This window comes from Callospermophilus lateralis, chromosome 19, assembly GCF_048772815.1.
Source record: "Callospermophilus lateralis isolate mCalLat2 chromosome 19, mCalLat2.hap1, whole genome shotgun sequence".
NCBI lineage: Eukaryota > Metazoa > Chordata > Mammalia > Rodentia > Sciuridae > Callospermophilus > Callospermophilus lateralis.
The window spans coordinates 21,977,244-22,004,364 of NC_135323.1; the positions used below are offsets into that span (position 1 = coordinate 21,977,244).

General features: G+C 44.2%; 1 protein-coding gene across 2 annotated transcripts; it reads left to right on the forward strand.

Annotated features, from left to right (window-relative positions):
• The first annotated feature begins 8,311 nt into the window (after nt 1–8,311).
• On the forward strand, nt 8,312–26,850 carry Itgax (integrin subunit alpha X). Of its 2 annotated transcripts, none has more exons than XM_076840964.2 (30): nt 8,312–8,348; nt 8,924–9,047; nt 9,720–9,823; nt 10,119–10,189; nt 10,341–10,455; nt 11,958–12,088; nt 12,207–12,352; nt 12,586–12,739; nt 13,002–13,152; nt 13,458–13,531; nt 13,692–13,821; nt 13,910–14,052; nt 14,218–14,358; nt 14,452–14,661; nt 17,647–17,777; nt 17,914–18,071; nt 18,213–18,367; nt 19,030–19,161; nt 19,248–19,321; nt 19,529–19,669; nt 21,944–22,061; nt 22,150–22,229; nt 22,334–22,417; nt 24,746–24,824; nt 24,934–25,041; nt 25,156–25,239; nt 25,415–25,528; nt 25,654–25,755; nt 26,033–26,143; nt 26,651–26,850. In XM_076840964.2, exons 1-30 carry the CDS (start codon nt 8,312–8,314, stop codon nt 26,747–26,749), a joined length of 3,501 nt encoding a protein of 1,166 aa, XP_076697079.2. In that variant the 3' UTR covers nt 26,750–26,850. The 2 variants fall into 2 exon arrangements, with proteins under 2 accessions (XP_076697079.2, XP_076697080.2); XM_076840965.2 differs by having other exon boundaries at nt 8,948–9,047; nt 19,529–19,670; nt 21,951–22,061.
• The last annotated feature ends 271 nt before the right edge of the window (nt 26,851–27,121 follow it).

Genomic DNA, 27,121 nt, shown 5'->3' on the forward strand with positions numbered 1-27,121 from the left:
TCACCACTTCTATTCAACATAGTTCTTGAAACTAGCCAGAGCAATCAGACAGACAAAGGAAATTAAATAAATACACATAGGAAAAGAAGAATTCAAACTATCACTATTTGCAATGACATGATTCTATATTTAGAAGATCCAAAAAATTCCTCCAGAAAAATTCTAGAATAAATTAATTCATCAAAGTAGCAGGATATAAAATCAACACCCATAAATCAAATGCATTTCTGTACATAAGCAATAAATCCACTGAAAGAGAAATTAGGAAAACTATCCCATTCACAATATCCTAAAAAAAATACTTGGGAATCAAATCTAGCAAAATAGGTAAAAGACCTCTAAAATGAAAACTACAGAATACTAAAGAAAGAAATTGAAGAAGATGGAAAGATCTCCCATGCTCTTGGATAGGCAGAATTAATATAGACAAAAGGTCATACTACCAAAATGTTATACAGATTTAATGCAATTCCTATTAAAATCCCAATGACATTCTTCACAGAACTAGAAAAAGCAATCATGAAATTCATTTGTAAAAATAAGAAACCCAGAATAGCCAAAGCAACCCTCGCAAGAAGAGTGAAGCAGGAGGCATCAGAATACCAAACCTTAAATTGTATCACAGAGCAATAGTAACAAAAATGGTAATGGTATGGATACTAAAATAGACACGTAGACCAATGGTACAAAATAGAAGAAACAGAGACAAACCCACATAAATACAATTATCTTATACTAGACAAAGGTGCCAAAAAACATATATTGTAGAAAAGATGGTCTATTCAACAAATAGTGCTGAGAAGACTGGAAATCCATATATAGCAAATTGAAATTAAACCTCTATCTCTCACTCTGCACAAAAATCAACTCAAAGTGGATCAAATACTTAGACAGTAGAATAGAGACCCTGAACCTAACAGAAGAAAAAGTAGGCCCAAATATTTATCATGTTGGCTTAGAACCTGACTTCCTTAGCAAGACTGCTAAAGCACAAGAAGTAAAATAAAAAATCAACAAATGGGATGGATTTTAGTTTAAATTTAAAACTTCTTCTCAGCAAAGGAAGCAATCAGTAATGTGATGAGAGAGCCTACAGAATGGGAAAAAATATTTACCATATATATACCTCAGATAAAGCACTAATCTCCAGGACATATAAAGAGCTCAAAAACTTAACACCAAAAAACCCCAAATAACCCGGATCAATAAATGAGCTAAGGAACCGAACAGAGACTTCACAGAAGAAGAAATATAATTAATCAACAAACATATGAAAAAAAAGGGGCTGGGATTGTGGCTCAGTGGCAGAGTGCTTGCCTAGCATGTATGAGGCACTGGGTTCAATTCTCAGTACCACATATAAATAAATAAAATAAAATAAATTTTTAAAAATGGCAAAAATGTTCATCATCTCTAGCAATTAGAGAAATGCAAATCAAAAGTACTCTAAGATTTCATCTCACTCCAGTTAGAATGGCAATTATCAAGAATATAAGCGATAATAAAAGTTGGTAAGGATATGGGGGAAAAGGAACACTCCTACATTGTTGGTGGGACTACAAATTGGTGCAACCACTATAGAATGCAGTATTGAGATACCTCAGAAAGCTTGGAATGGATCCATCATTTCACCCAGCTATCCCACTCCTTGGTTTACACCAAAAGGACTTAAACTCAGCATACGATAGTGACACAGTCACATCCATGTTTATAGCAGCTCAATTCGCAGTAGTTAAACTATGAAATCATCCTAGATGCCCTTCAATGGATGAATGGATAAAGAAACTGTGGTACATACACACAGTAGAATATTACTCAGCCTTAAAGAAGAATAAAATCATGGAATTTTCAGGTAAATGGATAGAGATGGAGAATATCATGCTAAGCGAAATAAGCCAATCCTATAAAACCAAAGGCTAAATGTTTTCTATTTTTCTATCTTTATTAGCAATGTTAAGGTGCTATTATTTCAAAAAAGCTTGTTATAATCAAAAGACTTATTTTGTAAGCCTCATGGGAATCATGAAGCAAAAATCTTCAAATAATAAGCAAAAAAGTAAACAAGGAATCAAAACATGCTACTAGGAAAAATCAATTAACCACAAAGGAACACTGTAAGAGAAGAAGAAAAAGAAAGGAACTACAATAAAGGTAGAAAACAAGCAACAGAATGGCAGTACTGAGACCTTATCACTTGATAATTACCTAAATGAAATTCAATAAATTCTCCAATTAAAAGACATACAAAATTATCTGGAAAAGAAATCAAGAAGGCAATCCCATTTACCATAGCTACAAAACAAAACAAAAACTTAGGAATAAATTTAACCAAAGACAAAAAGATTTCTACAAGGAAAAGTATATAAGGCATTGATGAATTGAAAATGACACAAAAAGTTTGGAAGAATTAATATTCTTAAAATGTCCATACTACTCAAAGAAATTAGAGATGTGATATGGTTAATAAGAAACCACAAAACTCCTGAAAACCAAAACAATCTTGAACAAGAACAAAGCAGGAGGCATTATATGATCTAGAGAGATTAGAAATGAACCCACACATCTGTAGCCAACTGATCTTCAATAGAGGCGCTAAGAACATGCAATGGAGGACAGTATCTTCAATAAGTGCAGTTGGGAAAAGTGGATATGCATATGCAGAAGAATGAAACTAGATCTCCCTCTCTCACCACACACACAAATCAACTCAATATATATATATATATATAAAAGACATTAATATAAGCCCTGAAACTATACAACTACTAGAAGAAAACATATGTGAAAACCTTCAGGACATTGAGATAGGCAAGGATTTTTTTTATAAGACCTCAGAAGCACATAAAATAAAATAAAAATAGACTAAAGGGATTACTTCAAACTAAAAAATTCTGTACAACAAAGGAAATAGTCAACAGAGTGAAGATACAATCTATGAAATGTCCATTCCGACAAAGAGTTAATTGCCAGAATGGACAAAGAACTCAATCTGATTAATAAGTAAATCTATTTGGACAATGGAGCCAAATTGATATTTCTTAAAAGAAGATATAAAAATGGCCAAGAGGTATATAAAAATGATCATCATCATTATTATCAGGGAAATGCTAATAAAACCACATGAAATATCACCCTCACTCCAGTTAAAATGGTTGTTGTCAAAGACAAAAGATAACAACAAGTGTTGGTGAGAATATGGAGAAAAGGAAACACAGTTGGTGCGGATAAAAATCAGGACAACAATTTAAAATAATATTATGTTTCCTAAAAAATTAAAAATAGAATTACCATATGAGGGCTGGGGATGTGGCTCAAGCGGTAGCGTGCTCGCCTGGCATGCGTGCAGGGCTGGGGTTTGATCCTCAGCACCACATACAAACAAAGATGTTGTGTCCGCCGAAAACTAAAAAATAAATGTTAAAATTCTCTCTCTCTCTTAAAAAAAAAGAAATTAGAATTACCATATGATCCAGCAATTCCATTACTGGGAATATATCCAAAGGAAATGAAATTGGTATGTTGAAGAGACATCTGCTCTCTCATGTTTATTATAGCACTATTCACAGTAGCCAAGAAATGAAGCCACCTGAGTATTCATCAACTGAAGAATGGATGAAGAAATGTGTTATGTGTGCATAATGGACTGCCATAAAAGGATGAAGTCCTGTCATTTGTGACAGTATGGATAAAACTGGAGATTATTATTTTAGGTGAAATAAGACACAGAAAGATGTGTACTGCATGGTCTCATGGTCTCATGGTTCATGGAATCCAAAGAACATTATCTCATAGAAGTTGAGATACAGTGGTTTGCAGAGGCTGGAGAGGGAAGGGGATAGGGAGGAATGGGGAAGGTTGAACAACAGGTACTACCTTCTCCTTAGACAGGCGGAATAGGTTCTGGTGTTCTATCCTGCAACAGGGTGACCATAGATAATGATGATGGTATATTTTTTAAAAGCTAGAAGAAAGGATTTTGAATGTTTTCACTGTACAGAAATGATAAATATTTGAGATAGATATATTTTCCCTGATTTGAACATGATACAATGTACACATGGAAAAATATCACATGGTTGCCCATAAACAAACTTTTGTGCCAATTTAAAACATTTTTAAAAATTAAAAAATTTTTAAAAATAAGATTGGGTTATATCAATTGCCACAACAAATAGTAGCAAATACACATAACTGAGCTGCAAAAGTGAAGAGACAGGAATTATTAAATCCCCTGTGTGTATGTGTATGTGTGTGTGTGTGTGTGTGTGTGTGTGTCCTATTCCTTTTCCTGAGTAACATTCTGTCATTCATGAAATTCATTCATGCACCAAGGATTAACTGTGTGCCTCTTATGTGTCAAACACTGTGCTGAGAGCTGGGGGTAGATAGAAGGTTTACAACACAGAACAATGGAGAAAGCCTATAGTCCCTACCCCCAACACTTGGCACATCAAAATATTCCATCTGCCCACCCCCCAAGAATCTCCCCGGGAGACTTACCAAATAAGAGATAACTACTTTCTCTTTTGGGTCATTCTGCTACTTAATAAAACTTCCAAGATGTCATCTTCTAGGGTGCAATCCTGTCAGCTGGGACCCTTTTATGTTTGCCTTGTTTCCCATACTAGATGGCCGAGAGCTTGGGTCTTGTGATCAGTGTGTGTGTGTGTGTGATGGATGAATGAGTGAAGTTGTGTAGAGAGCAGAAAGTAAAATCATTAGCAGTCTGTGGTTAAGACTTCAGCGCCTTAAATTCTGTCCTTGGCTCGTACTAGCCAGGTGACCCAAGGAAAAGGACTCAACTTCTCTGGACTTCCATTCTGCATCTGTGGTATGGGGATGATAGACTCCTTCACAGGAGAAGTGAAATTGTGCCAATTTAAAACATTTTAAAAAATTCTCATAGGACTACTGTGAGAATTCTTATTTGGTAAGTCTCCTGGGGAGATTCTTGGGGGTGGGGAGATAGAGTAATATAGAAAGTGGAGAGTGATATAAATGTTAAGTATTATGACAGCTCCTTTGTTCTGCCATCGAGATGTTATTACCCTCTGCTTGCTTCTCCCTTTCATGGTCCAAGCTTTCTAACCATTGGCTAAAGTCCTCTAGTACTCCCAAAGCATCCCTCCAGAATTCTATGCCCAGGAGTGCAGGAAGAACCAGGTGCTTTTGGAAAGGATCCTCTTTATGAGTTCCTATGTATGTGTATGTTTCTACTCTATAGATAGAATTAAAATAAATTCTTTTTAAAGAAAATCCTGGACTATACAGCATTTTTTTCCTTCAAAGACAGATTGCATGTGGCAAGAGGAAGGATAGCAGTTGTAGGGTGGGTCCAGTCAGGCTGCGTGGGTCAGCATAAGATGGAAACGGACCGAGAAATCCAACTCTAGGGCTTCTTCCCACAAGGTTTCTGTTCTCTTTTTCCCACCCAGTAGGCAGCAGATAAAACAGAGACATGAATTAATTTGGACACAGAACCTACTTTGGAGAAAGCCTACAGTCCCTACCCCAACACTTGGCACATCAAAATACTCTATCTCTCCACCCCAAAGAATCTCCCTGGGAGACTTACCAAATAAGAAGCTTCTGCTTCTGATGTGGTTTCTCCACCCTTTACACTATGTCACATATATGCCAGATCAGATGAAGCCCTTCCTGCCTTTCACCCTGCTGGAACCTTCTTCAGCACCTCTGAGCTCAAGGATGTAGCAGAAAATTATTGAGTAGGGGATGCCAAACTCTCCAAATGGCTGCTCTCCAAACTCTCCCCATACCCTCTGCGTGACTTCGATCTCTTGCCACAGGTTTGGCCTGGGCTCTGTGCACACAGAGGTGCCAGACAGAGAGAGCTGGCTTTGGCTGACTCATAGTCTCACTGGGCTGAGGAGATGGGCAGCACCTCTGCCCCTTTCTGCTTATGCCATCCCCTCAGTTCCTTCCCTTTGGAAAGGAAATGTCACAGTCATGATGCACTGAAATAAGGCTATAAGTTGCAATACCCTAAGGTCCTGGCAGGAGTCTCACTGCTCTCATCTGTAAAATGGATGGGTTATATTAAGAACACTTTGTGTTCTGCACTTTAATGATCCGAAGTTGTCCTTGGCAAAAGTGAGCTATCTTACTTTGGTTTTTCTCTGGTTAGAATTCACCTCAAGTCAGCCTCAAGTATTTCAGAAGCATGTTGGGTAGCTTGAGAGAAGAGGTGTGGTCTTATTCTTCCAGTATTCTTGTCAACTCCCTCACCCACTAAGGGTAAAGCCCAATCTTGAGGAAAGGGAGCAACAAAAAGTTGGAGATTTGTGTTATCTTGGAGGGCCGAGGCCTCTTTGGCATTCACCCTGTCCGGAAGACTAGCTTTATCCAGATCTTGGACCACTTCCCTCCCACACACCTTTTTTAAAAAATATTTTTTTTAGTTATACATGGGCACAATATCTTTATTTTGTTTATTTATTTATTTTTATTTTTATTTTTTTAAAGAGAGAGAAGAGAGAGAAATTTTTTTAATATATTTTTCAGTTTTTGGTGCACACAACATCTTTATTTTTATTTTATGAGGTGCTGAGGATTGAACCCAGCGCCCTGCACATGCCAGGCAAGTGCATTACCACTTGAGCCACATCCCCAGCCCCTTGTTTATTTATTTTTATGTAGTGCTGAGGATCGAACCTAGGGTCTGATTGCTCTATTGCTGAGCCACAACCCCAGCCCCCATCTTTTATTTAGCAGGTTTTTCTGTTACCACTTCCTTCTTGGAATTCAACCCTTTCTCCTCCCACCCCCTTCAAATTTTCTTTAGCTACACACATTCCAGCCTCCCCCCCACCCCATATTGTGTTTGAAGTCTCTGCAGATACTCACCTCCAGGTGACACTGCTGTTCCCACCCCTCATCGTCATCCCTTGTCAGCCTGGCCTCTCCCTACCCTGGCATGGTTCACACCAGGGTCACTGATGGTGTCTGTTGTCAGAACCAGCAGAATCACTTGATGTTTAGCAACCTGTGACCATGTTTGAGCCCCTTTTCTCCAGTCTCTTGGGTGATGCTCTTCTTGCCCCCGTGCTTTCCTCTCCCTCTTTGAGGATCCCTCTTCCCACTTTGTGGGTTCCTGCTCTGCTGCCAACACTGGCAATTCCCTGGGATTCACCCCAGACCCATCTTTCTCCTTCTTCTTCACACTCTCACCAGGACTTACCCCAGCAATTCTGCAGTTGGGTCCAAAAGATACCTCCAAACCAGGCTTTCCTCCTAAGACTCAGATCCACACACCTACTTGCAGGAAGTGAAGATCCCAGTCCTCACTAATTCCTTTTAATTCCGCCCCCCACTGTCTGCAGGACCAACATAACATGTCTTAAAGGCCCTGCTTCCCCTTTGTCAACTCCCCAAGGCCCTGATCTCATCTCTTGTCACTTCTGACCTCCCACGTTCATCGTTCCCATCATCAGTTTCTCAAACATGCCCTTCTATCTCATGCCTCATGCCCCTTCTGCCTCATGCCCCTTCTGAAGCACCCCCTCCCCACTTGCAGTCTCCTGACTTAGGCTGCCTTCAAGGTTCAACTGGAGTGCTGCCTCCTCCAGGAAGCCTTCTTGGAAACTCACACCCTCCCAGCCCAGGTAAGGCACCCTGTGGTCGCCGTACTCCCCTCTCATAGCAACCATTTTGCTGTTTATCCATTTGCTTTCTCCACTGACCCCAGAATGGGGGCCTTGTGGTTTATGTTTTTTTCTTCTACCTAGCAAAAGACTTTTGTAATCGGCCTCAAATTAGGCTTTTTGAATAAATGATGAATAAATGAGCAAAGGAATGAATGAATGCCCACTCTGTGCTCCTCCTAGGGACCAGATGATCCACTCCTTGGCCTGTAGGCTTCCTGGTCAGAAGTAAAGGGTTTACACCAGAGTTTCCATTAGTTCCTGAAGGGCTACATTGTTCTTCTCTCCTCTCTGAGATGACAGATATTTCAAGATCAAGGGGAGCACACCGTTAGTGCAAAAGGGAAGTGCGAGAGGTGAGGCTGGTCGGGGGGGTTTGCACTCACCCAAGTAAAAACTGGCAAGCCAAAGAAGCGAGCCAGGTCATCTCTGATCAGAACAACTCCTGATCAGCAATGCGTGGGCTACCTGGGTTCCCTTTTCTGATCATGATAGTTGTATTTTCCTCCCCCACCTCTGAGTCATACTGACAACTTCCCTCCATGCCTCTGGCCTCCTGACCACTTCTCTGCTCATTTCTTCCTCAGTACCTTCCAGTGGTGCCTTCAGCAAGCCCAGGAGCTCAGAGCCCCACAGCTGACCTTCCAGTCATGAGCAGGACATGGACGGCCCTCCTGCTATTCCTGGGTGAGCATGGGCCCTGAGGAAGGGGGTCTCAGGAACCTGGGTCAGAGTGCTCCAGGCCCCTGAACTGTGGGGATCAGGGTCTGAGTAGGGAGAGAGACTTGGCACTAGGGGGAGGTTGGTACGTAGGGCTTGGAATCTGTAGTTTTTGGAGGGAAAGGATATTAAGGAACCAATTTTGGGAGAATTTGCTGCTGGAAGAGAGGTTAACCACATTGACAATTCAGAAGTAGAAGAAATCAATTTTGTGCTGTGTCCATAGTGCCCCTTCAGACCCCACATTTCCCTAGATTCTCCCTCATAGAAGCCTCAGAGGTAGGGGTAGGGAAGGATTATATTTAGAGCTTGGGTATTGCTCTGTGGAACTGGAGAATTGAAACTTGACAATGGAACAATGGGTGAAGAGCCATCTGTATACTGTGCAAAAGAGAAAAGTGAGATGAATCTAGGAGCCCAGGAGGCCAGGGGACTCTGGGGTATTGGACTTAGAGAGTAGAGCAGGAAGTTGGGGCCCTGGAAGATGGGACTGAGCATCTGGGTGTGGTCATCAGGCAGGAGGAAGACCCTTCTCTTCAAAGCTCTCTTCTCACTCTCTTCATCAGCTTCATCTCTTGGCTTCAACTTGGACACAGAGAAGGTGACAACCTTCCGTGTGGACAGTGCTGGGTTTGGACACAGCGTAGTCCAGTATGCCAACTCCTGGTGAGGACCCGTAGTGACTGACTTCTAGCTTTTTCATCAGCTCCTCTCCCCACACAGAGCCCTGTCCTTCCCCTTCTCACACTCCAGGGCATTATTTGCATACTTTCTCTCTATTGGGTGTGGCAACTTTTCCTAGTGATGAATGTTTGGTCTGAGAGTAGACACTGTCTTGTTTTTTTAAAAAATAATTCATTTATTTATTCTTGTTTTAAAATTTCTATTGGTTCTTTTTAATTATACTTAGCATTAGGATTAATTTCAACACAATTAGAAAAGCACAGAGTATAACTTGCTCTAAATCAGTCCCCAATGCTTCCTTTTCCTGCCCCACTGTCTTGCTTTTTCAATAATCACAGCTAACATTTATTGAACACTTACTAAGTGCCAGGCATTTTAGCATGGAGTTATAGATGGGCACTAATTTAGTCCTCACAACCTTATAGGAATCAGCCATTCAACAAGTATCTATTTAGCATCTACTATATATTTCAGGAGCAGGGTATATAACAGAGAATGAGTCAGACAAAAGTGCTGCCCTTGCAGAATTTAAATTGTTCTTAATCTCCATTTTATAGATGAAATCGAGGCTCAGGGAGGAGAGCAAACTTTCTGGAGTGGCCGTCAGGCCCCAGCCAGGCACTCTTCACTGCAGTGTTCTTTGTCTCTCCATAGGGTGGTGGTTGGAGCCCCCAAGGAGATAAAAGCTGACAACCAAACAGGTGGACTCTATAAGTGTGACTACAGCAGGGGCACATGTAAGCCCATCCACCTGCAGGGTGAGTCACTGCCCTTGCCTGGGATGCAGCACCAGGCTCCAATGCTCTGGGACCAGCGGAGAGCGCAGGTGTTCCATTGGCCGGCTTCAGCTCTGTCTGCAGCCCCTTGATCTCAGACAGGAGGTTCCTGTACCCTCAAGACCTTCCAGCCCATTGCACCCCTGCACTCCCTCAGCTCCTTCAAGACCTGGAAGCCTCCTTCACATGTTAGACCTCCTTGTCTCCCAAGTTGAGGGGATGTCTACCCATATCTTACTGTTCTTGAGGGTGAACATGAATGTGTCTGTCTCCTTAGTCCCTCCGGAGGCTGTGAATATGTCCTTAGGCCTGTCTCTGGCAACCACCACCAAGCCCTCCAAGTTGCTGGTGAGTTTCCCTGGGTCACAAAAGGGTCCTGAGGGAAGGAGTGAGGACCTGGGACTCCTGAGATTGGTGATCTTGTGGATGGTAGAAGTGCTGGGATAGGAGGGTGGGCAGGACAGGGACAGCTGCTCCCACTAGCCTTCTGTGTCCCCAGGCCTGTGGCCCCACTGTACATCATGCATGCAGAGAGAACATATATTTGAATGGGCTCTGCTTCCTGTTGGTCTCCCCCTCTGAGCAGGGCCAAAGGCTCCCAGCTGCTTTGCAGGGTGAGTTTTTGGTGATCTTTTGGGGAGCTCACATATATTCAACTGGGGGTGCATTGGGGTCAGAGATGCCTTTACCAGAGTGATAAGAAGGGGGGATCTAGAAAAAATTTTACTAGACAGTGTAGTGACTCCAAACATGGCTTCCCTGCTGGCTTTGAAACCCTGTCCCATCACCGTTCAACAGTACAACGTTTCCTATGTGACCTTACCCTCTGAGCTTTGGTTTTGTCGCCTGCCAAATGGGGATAATAACACACCCCACACTGAAAGTAAGATAAGATGATCTGTGGCCAGAGTTTAGCACAGTACCTGGCACAAGGGGAGAGCTCCATTAATGCAAACTGCTATTATGTTTAGAGAGAAGGGGATTCATTTTCCTCCAGTGTGCTCTGAGATAGATATAACCAATTGATTTGTCCAGCAGTCTGGGAATGGTGGTAAGGGTGCAATCTAAGTTGTGTGTGTGTGTGTGTGTACACGCAAGGGCATGTGTTCATACAGGTTGAGGCATCGGGCTTGTCTTCTCTGGTGTTGATGGGGAATCCAAGATAAGGAGGCTAAACAGTGAGTGAGCTTTTCAGACTTACCCATGTCAGACTGAGGCCACTCCCTGGTTTCACATTCACTCTGACGCCCTTGGAGAAAACTACATCTGACTACTGAAGGGTGCCCCTTGTATCACCTCCTTGGGTGGAGACTCCATCCACAGGGGCCATCAGAACCCCCAGGATACCAGTCTTTCTATGGGAGCCCTCTAGGGAAGGAAGAGGAAGCTGGGAGGTGGGAATGGAATGGGGGCCTCCCCTCCTGAGCTGGAAGTTTCCTTTTTCTGAGGACAGATTCCACATTTGCCCAGGAGAAAAGTAAGGGTGTATATTTAATCTGAGAACAGAATAGGACCAGTGTGTAGCTGTGGCCAGAAATGATATTAAAAATAGTGAACAAAAGTACCGTTTAGCACTGACCAACAAGAACAAACACTGACCAGGGCTAGCACAGGCTTCTTTCCTTGAAGAAGTTGGGGGTAGAGGGGAATAAGTGGGGTCAGGTCCAAGGGTAGGGGAGGCTCTCAGCTTCTTACCATCTGGATGGAAGGAACTTTCACTTTTCTGTTTTTTGATGGTCGAGGCTGATGCAGCTCAATCACAGTTGTAGCCTCTCTGAGACCTTAGGAAACTCAAGTGCTCCATTTATTATATTTATTTTTTAGTTTTTTAGGTAGACACAATATCTTTATTTTTTATTTTTATTTTTATGTGGTGCTGAGTTTTGAACCCAGGGCCCCGCACGTGGGAGGCTAGCTCTGTACCACTGAGCCACAATCCCAGCCCCCCTCCCCCACTTTCTAACAAGGAGAGGACCAGGGTGTGGGGGCTGAACTCTGATTGTCAGACTGGAGTGAGGGGGAAGGTGTTGGGAAACTGAGTTCTTGTGACCAGAAAGCTAAGGTCATGGGTTCTTTGGAGAATCCACTGGAGGACCAGGGCCACCTCCTTCCCTAGAATGCCCAAGGCAGAATCAGGATATCGTGTTCCTGATTGATGGCTCAGGCAGCATCTCCAACACTAATTTTGCCACAATGATAAGATTCGTGAAGGCTGTGATGAGCCAGTTCCAGAGACCCAACACCCAGGTGAGCTCTTGGGAGTGGGGTGCAAGTCTGCTGGGCATTGCTTGGGGCAGGCTTGCTGGGGAAAGTCTGGGGATTTGGTGAAGCAGTCTCATACCCCAGCTCTATATGATTCTTCCAGTTCTCTCTGATGCAGTTCTCCAGCAAATTCTTGGTACACTTCAATTTCAACAAATTCATCTCCAGTTCAGACCCTCTAACACTGTTGGATTCTGTACACCAGCTGAATGGGTACACTCGCACGGCCACAGCCATCCAAAAGGTCATGTGAGTCCAGATTTCTCCTAATTCCTTTCCCAAAGCATCCAGGTCTTCCTTTGAGCCTCATCTGCCTTCTCAAGAAAGGGACAGGCAGAGACTGAAAATCTAGCCTGGGACCCCCTTGCCAAGTTGGGGACTTTTGAGTGGGACTGCAAGGGGCATGGCTTCCTTTTTACAAAGCCATCAAAGGCTGCTGTAGTTCTGTTCACAGGCCTCTGGACCCTCTTCTTTCCTGACAGAAACATATTGTTCACTACCCAAAATGGGGCCCGCAAGGATGCCACTAAGATCCTGATTGTCATCACTGATGGGCAGAAGCAAGGGGACTACCTGGATTATAAGGATGTCATTCCCATGGCGGAGGCGGCAGGCATCATCCGTTATGCAATTGGGGTAGGGCATAGAGATGCTACCTACTACTACTCCCCAGCAGGCAACTTCCCTTTCAAGGGTAGAGATTCTACTACCTTCTGGATTAAAACTCAGCTTGGGGACTCATGATCCTTTCCCTCAAATCTTTTGATGCTATCTGAGCCTTATTTTTCTCACCTGTGCTATAAGCCTGACGTGCAGTGTTCTTGAAAGAGATCAACACCCAGACATATAGGCATATTGTATTTCTTATTTTCATGGAGTTGGTCTTTTCTCTGGACAGGTTGGAGAGGCTTTTCAAATGATGCATTCCTGGAAAGAATTAAATGACATTGCATCGAGGCCTGCTCATGAATACATATTTAAAGTGGAGAACTTTGATGCTTTGAAGGATATTCAAAACCAGCTCCAGGAGAAGATCTTTGCCATTGAAGGTAAGTCAGAGATAGAGCTACTTGCTTCAGAAATCCTTATCCACAAGGGCTTTTCCTTCCTTCCTCCTTTTTTTTTTTTTTTTGTACTGGGGATTGAACCCAGGGCCTTATGCATACAAAGCAAGCACTTTATCAATTGAGCTATATTCCCAGCCTCTTTTCCTTTTTGAATCTAGATCCCCTTGTCATGGGCAATAACCCTTGTTGTAGGTGTCGATTTCCAATCTTAGATTCTCCTAAGAATCCTTCCTGGACTTGGAAAGGCTGAATTTCTCCCTGAAATCCAAACATCATGCCTTCCCCAGGTACAGAGACCATAAGCAGTAGCTCTTTCGAAATGGAAATGTCCCAGGAGGGCTTCAGCGCTGTGTTCACACCTGTGAGTGGGGTCCCTTCAGGCTGACAAAGAAGGATGAGGAAGATTGGGAGGAGGGAAGGAGAGGAGGAGTGGATGGTTGTGCAGAGCCAATGGCAGACTTTGTTTGGCTTAGGCTGCCTCTTGCTTTGTTCTGCTCAGCCCTGCAATCTTTTCCTCCCAGGATGGACCAGTTCTGGGGACTGTGGGGAGCTTTAGCTGGTCTGGAGGTGCCTTCCTGTACCCCCCACATATGAACCCCACCTTCATCAACATGTCTCAGGAGAACGTGGACATGAGGGACTCTTACCTGGGTGAGAAAAGGCTGTGGTGGGGGACAGGTGGATGACAAGCTGTGGGAAGGGGAGGAGAAGCCTTAGTGCTGACTCTGGGTCCCCTCAGGTTACTCCAGTGAGCTGGCCCTTTGGAAAGGGGTGCGCAGCCTTATCTTGGGGGCCCCTCGCCACCAGCACACTGGGAAGGTTGTCATCTTCACCCAGACATTCAGTCAATGGAGGCCGAAGGCTGAAGTCACAGGGACCCAGGTTGATGTGGAGGGCCCATGTTGGTGGAACATGAGGGCGGGCAAGGTGGCTAGGAGCAGGGAGCTGATAGGGCAGGTCCTGGTACCTGGGGAGTGGCAGGACCTGGCCCAGAAAGGAGGTGCCTCTGGCAGGGGCAGGCAAGATGACTTCAGACTCTCCTCCCAGGTCGGCTCTTATTTTGGGGCCTCCCTCTGCTCTGTGGATGTGGACAGCGATGGCAGCACCGATGTGGTCCTCATTGGGGCCCCCCATTACTACGAGCAGACCCGAGGAGGGCAGGTGTCCGTGTGCCCCATGCCCAGGGGGGTGAGTGGTGATGGGACCTGGGCTGGGTGGGCCCCGGGTGTGAGGTGTGGATTGCCTGGATTGGACCTGGCACTGTTTTTTTTTGTTCTGTAGAGGAGCAGGTGGCAGTGTGCAATCATTCTCCGTGGAGAGCGGGGCCATCCCTGGGGTCGCTTTGGAGCAGCTCTGACAGTGCTGGGAGATGTCAATGGGGACTATCTGACAGATGTGGCCATTGGGGCCCCTGGAGAGGAGGAGAACCAGGGTGCTGTTTACTTATTTCATGGAACCTCAGGACTGGACATCAGTCCCTCCCACAGCCAGGTGAAGCACAATTTTTCCTGTCACTGTGACAGCTTCCTCTTTGCTTCTCCTCCTTTCACAATATCAACTGGAAAAATGTCCCCCTTTAGTACATATTCCTCCCTGCCATAGTACTGGGCATATTGTGGAAGTGAGTAAAACCCGAAGAATTGAGGCATGGGAACACTCACTGCTGCACACCCTGCTTTGTATGGAGACTGGATGCTTGCGTAATTTGCAACTCAGGCCTTTTAATCCCACAGAAGCTTTACCAGACTAGGCATTAGCAAACCCATATTCTTTCTTCTTCTTTTTTAACCTTTTTATTCATGCATTATGATTATGCATAGCAGTGGGATTCGTGTTACATGTTCATGCATGCACACACTAGAGCAGGATAATTTGGTCCCTTTAATTCCCGAGGACCTTCTCTTTCTTTTTCCTCCTCCTTCTCCCTGGTTCCTTTCCTCTACTCCACTGCTCTCCCTTCTATTTTTGTGAGATCCCCCTCTACCTTGTTTTCTCCTTTTTCTTTCTAGCTTCCACATATGAGATAAAACATACAACCCTTGACTTTCTTAGTTTAGCAAACCCATTTTACAGATGTGACTTGACTTGTCCTAAGTTCATGGTGGACCAGGAATGACCATTAGGTTGGTTTAGGTCTTCCGACTTCTAGCCTAGTTCTTAGCCTTTCAGTGGCTCCTTGTTGCTCATGTAGCTGCCTCAGTCAGCCTGTCCACTCACCCTCCATCTCACTGGATGCTGTCTGATTTTATTCCATTCCTGCCATCAGTGATCCTACCAAATGCCCATATAGGCAGGAACCTTTCACCCAGTGGAGCAAGAATTCCCTGAGAAGAGAAAGCTGATTTCCTTGGCAAAAAAAATCAAGAAAGCCCAAATTAAAAAACAGGTGAAGGATCTGAGTAGATGTTTCACCAAAGAAGACTTGAAAAAAAAAAAAAAAAGAGGGCAGTGGCCAATAAGCACATATTCACATCATTAGTCATCAGGCATCAGCAAATCAAAACCACAGTGAGGTACAACTTCATATCCATGAGAATGACTAGAATCAAGAAGGTCAGTTGGTGAGGATGTGGAGAAATTGGTGCCCTTATTTACTGCTGGTGGTAATGTAAAGTGGTGCAGCTGCTTTGCAAAATAGTCTGACAGTTTCTCAGAAATGTTAGAGTTGCTCTATGACTCAAAAAATCCACTATTGGAAGAAATCCACACAAAAACTTGTACATGAGAATGTTCTTTGCAGCATTGTTTATAATAGCCCAAAGATGGAAACAACCCAAATGTCTATCTGCAGATGAATGGATAAATAAAATGTGGTATGCCCACTAGATAGAATATTATTCAGCCATAAAAGTAACAAAGTTCTGACACATGCTACCACATGATGAAACTTGAAAACATTATATTTAGTGAAAGAAGGCAGTCACAGAGGACTATATATTACATGATTACATTTACATAAAGTGAACAGAATAGGCAAATACAGAGACAGAAAGTAGTACAAAAAAGGTATCAAGGATGGTCCCTGTAGTTCTACTAATATCTGTATATTGGTCAGGTTACTCACCTCTCTGTGCTCAGTTTCTCTTTGTAAAATGGTGATCATAAGAGAATCAACCTCATATGGCTGCTGCTATGAGGGTGAGCATGATGGAGGGCTCATAAAAGGTGTTATACTCTTATAATCAGTTAATGTTGTAACTACTGTTAATATAGGTTCAAGAAGAGGGGTCTAAAGAAGAGGGTGAAAGACCTTGTGGAGAATAACCAGAAACTGCATTCAGTCCACACTAATTTGTTTAACTTCCGCTTGCTCAGAGGTATATCTGGGTAGATCCTTGATTACAAATATCACCTGGGTTCTACCTGAAAGGCCTGACTCCAAGAGGAAGCCTTTCTGATTCACTGACCCACCAGGATTTCCCCTTCCTTCCACTCCATCACTTGTCTCATCACACACTTGATTGGACTGGCCTTGCCTTGTGCTCTGCCGGCTCCTACACTAACCCTGAGGACACAGCACTGAGGTCAGCTTTTCTGAGAGTTGAGGCCTTGAGCATTGACTTGATTGTGCTGTTTCTACCCCACTAGCCTTGCCATCCTTAGTAATTGGTAAGTTTCTCTTTTTATTTCATTATTTTTCTTAATAGTTATTATTCTGCTAGTCCTCACAGTACGAGAGATTTAAGGGGATTAGGATCGGCCATTACAACAGTAATGGAAATAAAGGGAAAAGAACCCACAGGAGTAATGCCCAGGCAGGTAGAATCTGGGTTGGGTGTGGCCACCCCCATCCCAACTCGGCCTCTCCTGTTCTTTGAAGAGATAGCAAAAGGTGCCTTGGGCTTGGAGGCAGACAGTCTGAGATCTGGAATCAGCCTCCAAAAGGTCGTGAGAATTTGACACAATCCCCCAACCTCTCTCTTTTATTTGTGAATTGTTTCTTTTCTTCAGTCACAATTTTCCCACTATAACCTCTTCTTTTTAGGCCCTTCTTGGTTACCTCTTTTCACATCTCACCCTTTCTATCTTGCACATTCATACCTCTTATTTTTTTGTTGCTTATTTCCAACTTGTCCCATTACCCCATTTCACTCCATTTTCAGTTGCTACAACAAAATATCTGAGGCTGAATAATGTATTAAAAAAAGGCCCTTGGCTTCATCACATCATGGCAGATGGTGTCATGGTGGGAACACATATGAGAAGCTGGGATTACATGGCAAGACAAGATGTCAGAGAGAATAAGGAGAGGGGATGGTCTTGTTCTTTTATAACAATTCTCTATGGAACTAACTGGACCCACATAAGAACTACTTAATGATTTGAGAGGGTAATGCCCCAAAGACCCAGTTACTTTCCACTAGCCTCCACCTCTTAAAGGGTCTGCTGCACCAAGGACCAAGCCTCTAATAAAGGAACCCTTGAAGGACCAATCAAATCCATACTGTCTCCTGACTCACCTTCTCTTCTAAATAGAGAATTGCAGGCTCTCAGTTCTCCCCCACACTCCAGTATTTTGGGCAGTCACTGAGTGGGGGTCAGGACCTCACTATGGATGGACTGGTGGACCTGGCTGTAGGGTCCCAGGGACAAGTGCTGCTGCTCAGGTAAGAACAGATTCCTTCCTCAGATATTCCCCATGTGGTCCTAGGTCCAGATCGGATACCTGCACCCCCGCCCCCCATTGCAGGTTGTGCTCCTAGGAGCCGAGGACCTGTTCTCAGCTTGATGTTCTGCCCACAGGACCAGACCTGTTCTCAGAGTGTGGGTGACCATACACTTCACACCTGCAGAGATCGCCAGGTCTGTGTTTGAGTGTCACGAGCAGGACTCCTCTGTCCAGGAACTGGGTGATGCTACTATCTGTCTTGATATTTATGGAACTCCCAAGGACCAACAAAGTGAGTCCTCTCCCCCTCTCACTCAGAACACCCTGACCTCTGGAGTTCTCCTGCCTAGGACTCCTGTCTCCTGCCTGACCTTTACCCACCTGGGGAGTTTCTGGTCCACTCAGCCCTCTGCATGCCCTGCTTTCCCTACAGATAACCTCCAAAGCTCTGTGACCATTGACTTAGCCCTTGACCCCGGTCACTTGAGTCCCCGTGCTGTCTTCAAAGAGACAAATACCAGGACCCTTACTAGAGTCAAAGACCTTGGACTGAACAAGTACTGTGAACCTATGAAGTTGCTCCTTCCGGTGAGGGGTCCTCAGATGGATGCAGGGAGAGATGTGGGAAGAGGCCATTTGGAAGCTGGCAGCAGGCTGGTCAGATAAAGAAAGGGGCATAGAATCTAGCATGCAGATGGTGCTTCAAACATGTTAGCTAAATGAGTGAAGGAATGAACAAGGTGGGCTGCAACTGCAAGAGGTTACACAATTGGATTTCAGGAAAGAGAAAAGGGCTGCTGAGAGAACTCAGGAGCTTTCTTCAGGCTGAGATCTTTCAGGCATCCAGTGGGCACTTATTTATGGCTTTGCTTCTCTGAGACAGGTCCTGTCCTAAGGGGACACAGCAGGGAACAAAGCAGCTATTGCTCACAGGAGGTTCTGGGTGGGGTGAGGGGAATTCCAAACCGAACAAGTTTCCAGATAATAGGTGTCAGGTTGTGAAAACTACTAGGAAGAAAGACAAAATCAGGAGGATGTCAGGGAGGTCTCTTGGAAGAGTGTAGTTTGAGAAGACATTGAGCAAATCAAGGGAGCCATGTGTGAATATTGGGCAAAGATTCTGCATGGTGGGGATAATAAGAACAAATATGTACTGAGTGCAGATAGCTCTCATTATTACTCCTTTTACAGATGCACTTAGTAACTTTGTGCAGTATTTTCTTTAACACCCTCCCTTCAATGTCCTCTAGTCCTGTGTGGAGGACTCATTGACACCCATCATCTTGCGTCTCAACTTCTCTTTGGAGGGCAAGCCCATCCCTTCCTTCAGAGACCTACGCCCTATTCTAGCTGCAGATTCTCAGACATACTTCACAGCCTCGGTGAGCCCTGGTGTTGGGGTCTCCCAGAGGGATAACACAGGATGGCCTCTGGATCTCTGGAAAATCCTGTGTTGTCTTTCTCTCAGCTCCCCTTTGAGAAGAACTGTGGGGCTGACCATATCTGCCAGGATGACCTTGGCATCACCTTTGACTTCTCAGGGTGAGCTTCCACCTGCTTGGGCCTGACCCTGAGCCCCAACCTCACTCCCACAACCTGGGACTCCTGTCTCTGGCTCCCTAACATTCCCACCTGGGATTAAGAACCTGTCACCTGTCTACTTTCCACCTTCCTATCCCACATTTTATCCCCAGAACATTTCTAGCCTCAGTCACAGAGTCATCTCCTCCTTCCACCCCAATAACCTAGCATGAAGACCTTGGTGGTGGGAAGTAACCTGGAGCTGAACGCAGAAGTAACAGTGTCAAATGACGGTGAAGATTCCTATGGAACCACAGTCACCTTCTTCTACCCAACAGGGCTGTCCTATCGACGTGTGTCAGGGGGCCAGGTATTCTTTCTGGGGATGGAAGAGGATGGGAATCAGTATATACCTGTGCTAGGTTCAAAGCTCAGGCTGGTTGGCCACTGCTCCGCAGCCTCTACTGGTCCAAGAGATCTGGGCTGATCTTGGTTAGATGGATATAGTTGTGCTGTTTGAGGTTTGTCCCTGTTCATGCCTGCCATATTTGACTTTGGACATTTTTTGGTGGGGGTTTTGGGGATTGAACCCAGAGGGACTTAACCACTGAGCCACATCCCCAGCCCTTTTTATTTTTTATTTTGAGGCAGGCTCTTGCTAAATTGCTTAGAGCCTCACTCGGTTGCTGAGGCTGGCTTTGAACTTGTGATCCTCCTGCCTCAGCCTCCTGAGTTGCTGGGATCACAGGCATGTACCACCATGCCCAGCTGAACATTGCATTTTTAAGACCCTGACTATCAGAAATAAGTTCCTAGGAGGCTACTAGTATGGAGAGAGGGTAGCCTGCTTTAAATTTCTTTTATGCCTTATCATATCCTCATTTAAAGGAAAACCTATCACAACCCTCAAGTATTTTAAAACATGGTTCTGTATAAGAAAGAATTTCTTGATTACTTTGAATTGGAGTTTAGCAAAGTTTTACTATTAAAGGACTAGATAAGAAATATTTCAGTTTTGTGGACCAAACATTTTCTGTCCCAGCCACTCAATTCCACTGCTGTAGAATGAGAGCAGACATTGATCTGAATGTGTATATGAATGAGCAAAGCTAGGATCCAATAAAATTTTATTTATAAAAATAGGTGGTGGGCTACTGTTTGCCATTCTCTCTTCTAGAAGACAGAACTATGGCTATAGGGAGTCAAAGAGAAACAGATTTTTTTTCAAAAAACAATTATTATGAGAAAATTTAAACATTTCCAAAGCAGTGAACAGTTCAACAAGTTTCCTAAAAACTTATCACCTAGATTCAATAATTATCAATATTTTGCTCAATTTGTTTCATCTTTTGCTGAAAATATTTTAAAACAAATCCCAGACGTTGAGTTCTTATTTTATTCTGTAGTTCTGAAAAATGGGGACATCTTACATGACCCCAAAGCCATTATCTCACTCAAAAAAATGAATGATTCCTTGGTATTTAGACCATAGTCAAAGTTTCCTGATGGTCTCAAAAGTGTCTTTTTGTGCCTGGTTTATTTGAACAAGGATCTAAACTAGGTCTGCACATTAAATTTGTTTGTCATGTTTGCTATGTTTCCTTAGTCTAACATTTCCAATAGGATCATACTTTTTTTAAAAAAACTGGTTCCAAGTTATTTTATCCTGAATTTATTTTTAATGCCAATGACAACAAAAGACCTCTTTTACCTGAGTCATTTTACAGAACAGAAAACATGATTTCCTGAAATGGCATTTTAGAGAACTTAAAGGAAAGCAGTATTTGACCTGAGAAAGATGGAATGCAAATCACTTTGTTCACTTAGGGAGGGCTCTTCCCATATTGTCCTGTCACTGAAAGTGTTTCTAGACATATCAACCAAAGGCATTATGTAGACCTTGTTAGGTATTGATTTTAGCAAATGAGTAGTGAAAAATACCTGGAGACTGTCCAAGAAAATGGAACATGAAGTTCATATTAAGTAGTTATTGTTAATTTTTCTGGGTGTGGTTTATTGGGGCTTGTGGTTATGTGGCCCTGTTGCTTTGGGCTTGTGGTGAGTTATCTACTTGTGGTAGACACTGAAGTAAAGCTGGATAAAACCATATGAAGTCTGGAATGTGCTTTAAATTATTCAGAAAAAGAATAAATGGAATGAATTTAACAAAATCATGTTGTATTCATATATGAAGGTACAAAGGGAATTTCACCAAAGGAAGTTTAGTAGAGCAGAAGAGGGAGAATATTGGGAGGAATAAGAGGGGCAAAGGGAATTCAATCAAATTCCTTGCATGCATGATTTTATCACAATGAACCCAAATACTACATATTTTAATGTTCTATTAAAAAATAAATTATTCAGGAAAAGAAGGTGAAGATAGCTGAATAAAACAAGTACCTTTAGAAATGACAATAAATAAAAAAGGAAAATTCTAATAATTAGAGATTTCTACCCTAGGAGGAAGTTTGCAGATAGAGTGTAGGGGATAACATGAAGGTAGATTGCTCACTTTGTTTTGTCTATTTTTTCTTTTGCTGAAATCTTTGAACACAATTCCCTGCCTCGTCCCTACATTAGCGTCTCTTTAAAATTCGAATAAATAAGCATCTGTTTTTTTTTCTTCCTGCCTACCTTTTTCTGAAATCAGCTGAAGCTGCGCCCCGTGCACTGGACATGTGACAGCACCCCAACAGGGAGCCAGGGTACCTGGAGAACCAGCTGCAGCATCCACCACCTCATCTTCCGTGGGGACACTAAGGTCAGCCTGGCTTCTGCACACCCCCTCCTCCCCTGCCTCCACCAGGCTTTACTCCTTTGTGACCTCCCTGTTCCTTTCTCTTTCTCAGATCACCTTCTTGGCTACCTTTGATGTCTCCCCCAAAGCTGTGCTGGGAGATAGGCTGCTTCTGACAGCCAATGTGAGCAGGTGAGATGGGCCAGGCCCAGGGGCAGCACCCTTCTCACCCCCAGCCTCACATCCCATCCTCCTCCTCTGGGACCTTTGGAAACTGACATTTCATCTTTTTCCAGTGAGAATAACTCCCCCAGGACCAGCAAGACCACCTTCCAGCTGGAGCTCCCGGTGAAGTATGCTGTCTACCCCGTGATCAGCAGGTACCCCACTGAGACCTCAAAAGGGTTCTTCTCCATCTTCCTAATTGGGAGAAGGAAGTGGTTTTCACCTCAGCAGCAGGTGAATGTCTGGGTTATTTTAGGTTTTATCATTATCCTTTCAAGTGCTAGGTAAATCCTCTAATAGTGCTTATTAATCAATGGTTGTTTATTGTGGGATAGATATGATATTATATCCTGCATTTAATAATTTAACAGAGCTTATAAGTCTCAGAACACTTTCCAAAAATCCTCAAGATTGTTTCTTGGGTTCCTATTGTGTGCATGTAATAATGAACTCCACTATTATGTATAATTATACTGCACCAATGAAAATGTAGGAAAAATAAAAAAAAAAAAATAATACCAAAAAAGAGATTTTAAAAAAGATTCTCTTGGGTTCCCTAGGATATATGAGACAAGTCCCTGACTTTGAGGTTTTTTACAACCTTATTGAGTAGCAATGTTACCCTGATCCAAGCCAGAATCTCATCAAGGGCTACTCTATGGTTCTGTACCCTAAGATGATATAGGTGTGTTAGTCAGCCTTTCCTCAATATAACAAACACCTGAGATAATCAACTTAAATATAAAAGATTAATTTTGTCTTACAGTTTTGGAGGTTCTAGTTCATGATCAGGTGGCCCTGTTGCTTTGGGCCTGTGATGAGGTATCACATCATGGCAGAAATGCTCACCTCATGGCAGAAAAGAAAGATACTGTGGTATCACAGTTCCCTTTAGGAGCAGGCCCCAAATGACCTAAAGACCTTTCATTAGGCCACACCCACCTCCTAAAGGCTCTACCACCTCCCAGAAGTGCCACATGGGCCTTTGGCAGACATTCAATATCCAAACCACAGTAGTAAGTTTCCAAGGGGAGACTAGGGCCTCCTGTAAGAGATGGTCTCTGATAAATTTTGAAGGGTCTACAGCCTTGGTCTTGACCAATAGTGATTCTGAAAGGGGCTCTTGGCATTTGGGCAGGACACTTCTTTTCACAGAGCAGATTTATACCATAGGACTTTAGAATCCCCTCTCCCTTTGCCCTTCTGGTAAGAATAAGGATAGATGATCTGCCTGCTACAGAGATTGGATGTCAGGAAGAAGTTGGATAAAAGGATAGGGCATTAAAATGCTGCTCAAGGGGATTAGATGAGGTGTTTGAAACTAAGAAGTAGCCAGTTTTTAAGCAGATAACTTCCTTCAACAAATGCCTTCCTAGTGTTTGCTATGTGGCAGGCACAGTGCTGTGGTTACTTTCTATAAATTCATTTGACCTTCAACAAAAATCTATTGAGCTCATATGCATCATCAAAGCCAAAAATAAGCCTCTGCTCTTATGGGACATGCCTTGCTAGCTGATCTCTTCCTGTTTAGAGTTTCACTTTCTCATTTGCACCTGCATGTTTGGGGGATCCCAGCCAGATGCAGGCTGTGAACTTGTTTGCTGGGGTGTATACTGGGGTTCTCACACCTTCTTTCAGGGGACCCATAGGTGGGGTACACTATCATTATGTGTGACCCTATAGCTCAGCCACACTCTGCAGATGTGGCTCTGTGGGTGGGGACCCTCAAAGGGGGCCCCAGGCCCAGTCTGAAACATTTATTGCTAAAGAAGAATGAAACTTAAATTAGGAATAGTGGGCTGGAATTTGGACTATGCAGGCAAAGGAGAGGTACCCAAGGAATGGAGCAGTGAGGGTCAGAGGTGAGACCAGCCATCATGTGAGGGTCCTTCTTGGCCAATGCATCTCTTGGCTTGGGCTCAAGTAAACCTCAGGAAGTATTGTGACAATGAGACCCATGAGGAGTCTGTTGTTGGGACCCCTCACCCCAAGCCCCAGTTCAGGAAAAGCCAAGGAAACAGGAGAGAAGGGCCCTAGGGAAGGCCTGTGGGACTTCAGAAAGGGGCACAGTGCTTAGTAGGCACATGGTTGGCAGGGTCAGCTTGAGTCTCCCCCAATCTTTGCTGTGTCCTGTATGCCCACCAGCATCCTACATGCTCATGAAGGACTGAAAGGAGAACTGAGGTGCAGAGAGGGGCAGGCTCTGGCTCCCACCCTCCCAGAAGCTAGTGGCATAACTGTTCTTTTCACTGCCACCCTGCTCAGTGCCCTGAGAAATCTCTTCTGTGGGCAACTCCTGCAAGTACTTTACACTCATGTCAAAGCTTGGCCCTACTCTCGAAACCGTCCTTTATCCCAACTCAGATCTCATTCCAAGCCATGCTGAGGCCCCACTGACCACCTCTTTCATCATGCCAGAGTCACAGCCTCCTCAGAAGACCACCATGGGTCTTCAAATTCACTCATGCCTTTTCTTTCTCCAGCCACGACCAATCCACCAAGTACCTCAACTTCTCAGCTTCAGAGGAGAAGGGAGGCAGTGTGGCCAAGCACAGATACCAGGCAAGTGGTGGAGACAAAGGAGGTTGGTCTGGAGAAGGAACCCTGGAACTGGAGAGCCAGGAGGGGTGCGACTCTGGCATGAGCTCTGCCCTCACTGCCTTCTGTGCAGGTGAATAACCTGGGACAGAGGGACCTGCCTGTCAGCATCGACTTCTGCGTGCCTGTGAATCTGAATGGAGCGGCTGTGTGGACAGAGGTGGAGGTCTCTCCCCTTCAGGTACCCAAAGACTGTGTTTGGTTCCTCCATTAATGTCCCTTACCTGGATTACCTATTTTCCTCATGAGCTGACAATGTCCCAACTGAGACTTTTTTTTTCATGTTTTCTCCCAGAACCCGTCCATTCAGTGCTCTTCGGAGAGACTAGTTCCCACAGAGTCTGACTTCCTGACTCATATTCATAAGAATCCTGTGCTGGTGAGGTGGGCTCTGGACTATTCGCCACTTTAACCACATATCAGAGGAATTTAATTCAGGAATCCTGTTACATCAGATTCAGATGTGGATGTTTCCCTCTAATCATGCGGTTTAAGTCTGTCTTTTACCTTCAAACTCACCTTCCTATGGCCTGATACTATGTCTCTCTACCTAGGACTGTTCCATTGCTGGCTGCCTGAGGTTCCGCTGTGACATTCCCTCCTTCGGCATCCAGGAGGAGCTTGACTTCATCCTGAAGGGCAAGCTCAGCTTTGGCTGGGTCAGCCAGGTGTGTAGGCCCTTCCCCCAGATTCACATGGTACCTGATGGGTCTGTAGCATGCCTTAGGCCAGATTGTTTTCTGAACTCTGAGCTTCCCTCTCCAGATCCCCTCACCCCAACACTGTCTTGCAGACATTGCAGAAGAAGGTGTCGGTCATGAGTGTGGCTGAAATCACATTTGACAGATCTGTGTATGCCCAGCTTCCAGGACAGGAGGCATTTTTGAGAGCCCAGGTAGTGACTGTGTGGTAGGCAGTGGCCAGGCTGGTAAGAGGCTCCTGATGCTATCTGTGCTGCTGGTGGGGGGTTTGCAAGCTTAGAGGGAGGAGGGAGGAAGGTCCCTGAGCAAGACAGTTGCTCTGAAGAGTTTGAGTACTCCTGCATCTCACCTCTTGGAGCAGGACCTAGGGAAGGAGGGGAGGGAGCTAAAGCCAGGAAAACTAGGTTGGGGTTGGGGGTTTCTGAGATTGCGTGAGGCCCAATACTTTCTGATGGGTCACCTCTACTCCAGATGAAGACCGTGCTGGAGAAGAATGAGGTCTATGACCCTATCCCCCTCATTGTGGGCAGCTGTGTGGGAGGTCTGCTGCTACTGGCTCTCATCACTGCCACACTGTATAAGGCAAGTTTAAACCCACTCTAGCCATGAGGGTAAGAAAGAGCTCATTTTGGAGTTGGATGTACATTCTCATTAAGTCTGTTCATATGAGAAATTCCCTCCCCTCATATTATCAGTCACCAATTCCCCCCCCCATTTGTATCTTCCTGATTCTCAGATCTCATCTCATCTCTCCCTTTCTTTTCTGCTCCTTTACCTTTCTAGTCTTTCCCTCTGCAGCAGAACATAACATAAAGCCATGAATACTTGGATTTGAATGTTGATACCACCATTAATTATTTCTTTGATGTAGGAAAGTGCCTAGTCCACTGTAAGTCTTTACTTTTTTCATTGTGAAGCTGATTGTACTTATGGCTGACAGAATCTGATCTAATTCTAAATGATAACGAGTACGAAGCTCCTTATGCTGTGCTTTGAACATAGTAGGAGTTCTACAAATGGTGATCCCTTCCTCTTCCCCATTTCACCACTTTTCCTTTCTCTTACTGGACTTCCTGATCTTCTCCACAGGTTGGCTTCTTCAAACGTCAATACAAGGAAATGATGGAGGAAGCAAATGGACAGCTTGTCCCAGAAAATGGAACATTAGACCCCCAAGATGCTCAGTGAAAAAATGACTTCCTGTTCTCCTTTGGAACTATTCTCCCCGATAGGTTTTCTAGTTCCTCTTACTCTCGCCTATGTTGGGCCTAAGGGGGAAAGAACATTCCACACGAAGGAGGCTGGGATCAGGCTGCTTTCACTTTTTGGGAAAATGCAATATGTCTACCCAGAGTGTCTTGTCTGAGAAGTTTTATTCATCTTGTCAAGGCTCCAAGTGGAAACCCTGAGGACTGGGTCTCTGCCATGATCTAGTGGGCTTGGAATTTCTACCCAGAAATCCATGGACTATAGTCTCAGGTTCCAGTCTCCCTCCCTCCACTAGCCACCAGTGATCTTTCTAAAATACAGAACTAAATGAGTCACTCATTCTCATCCATC

Coding starts and splice junctions, on each gene's coding strand:
- Itgax (XM_076840964.2), top strand. CDS start 8,312: ATGAGCAGGACATGGACGGCCCTCCTGCTATTCCTGG. Junction 14,662..17,646: donor TCAGTCCCTCCCACAGCCAG/GTGAAGCACAAT, acceptor TCTTCTAAATAG/AGAATTGCAGGCTCTCAGTT. Junction 22,418..24,745: donor GTCTACCCCGTGATCAGCAG/GTACCCCACTGA, acceptor TTCTTTCTCCAG/CCACGACCAATCCACCAAGT.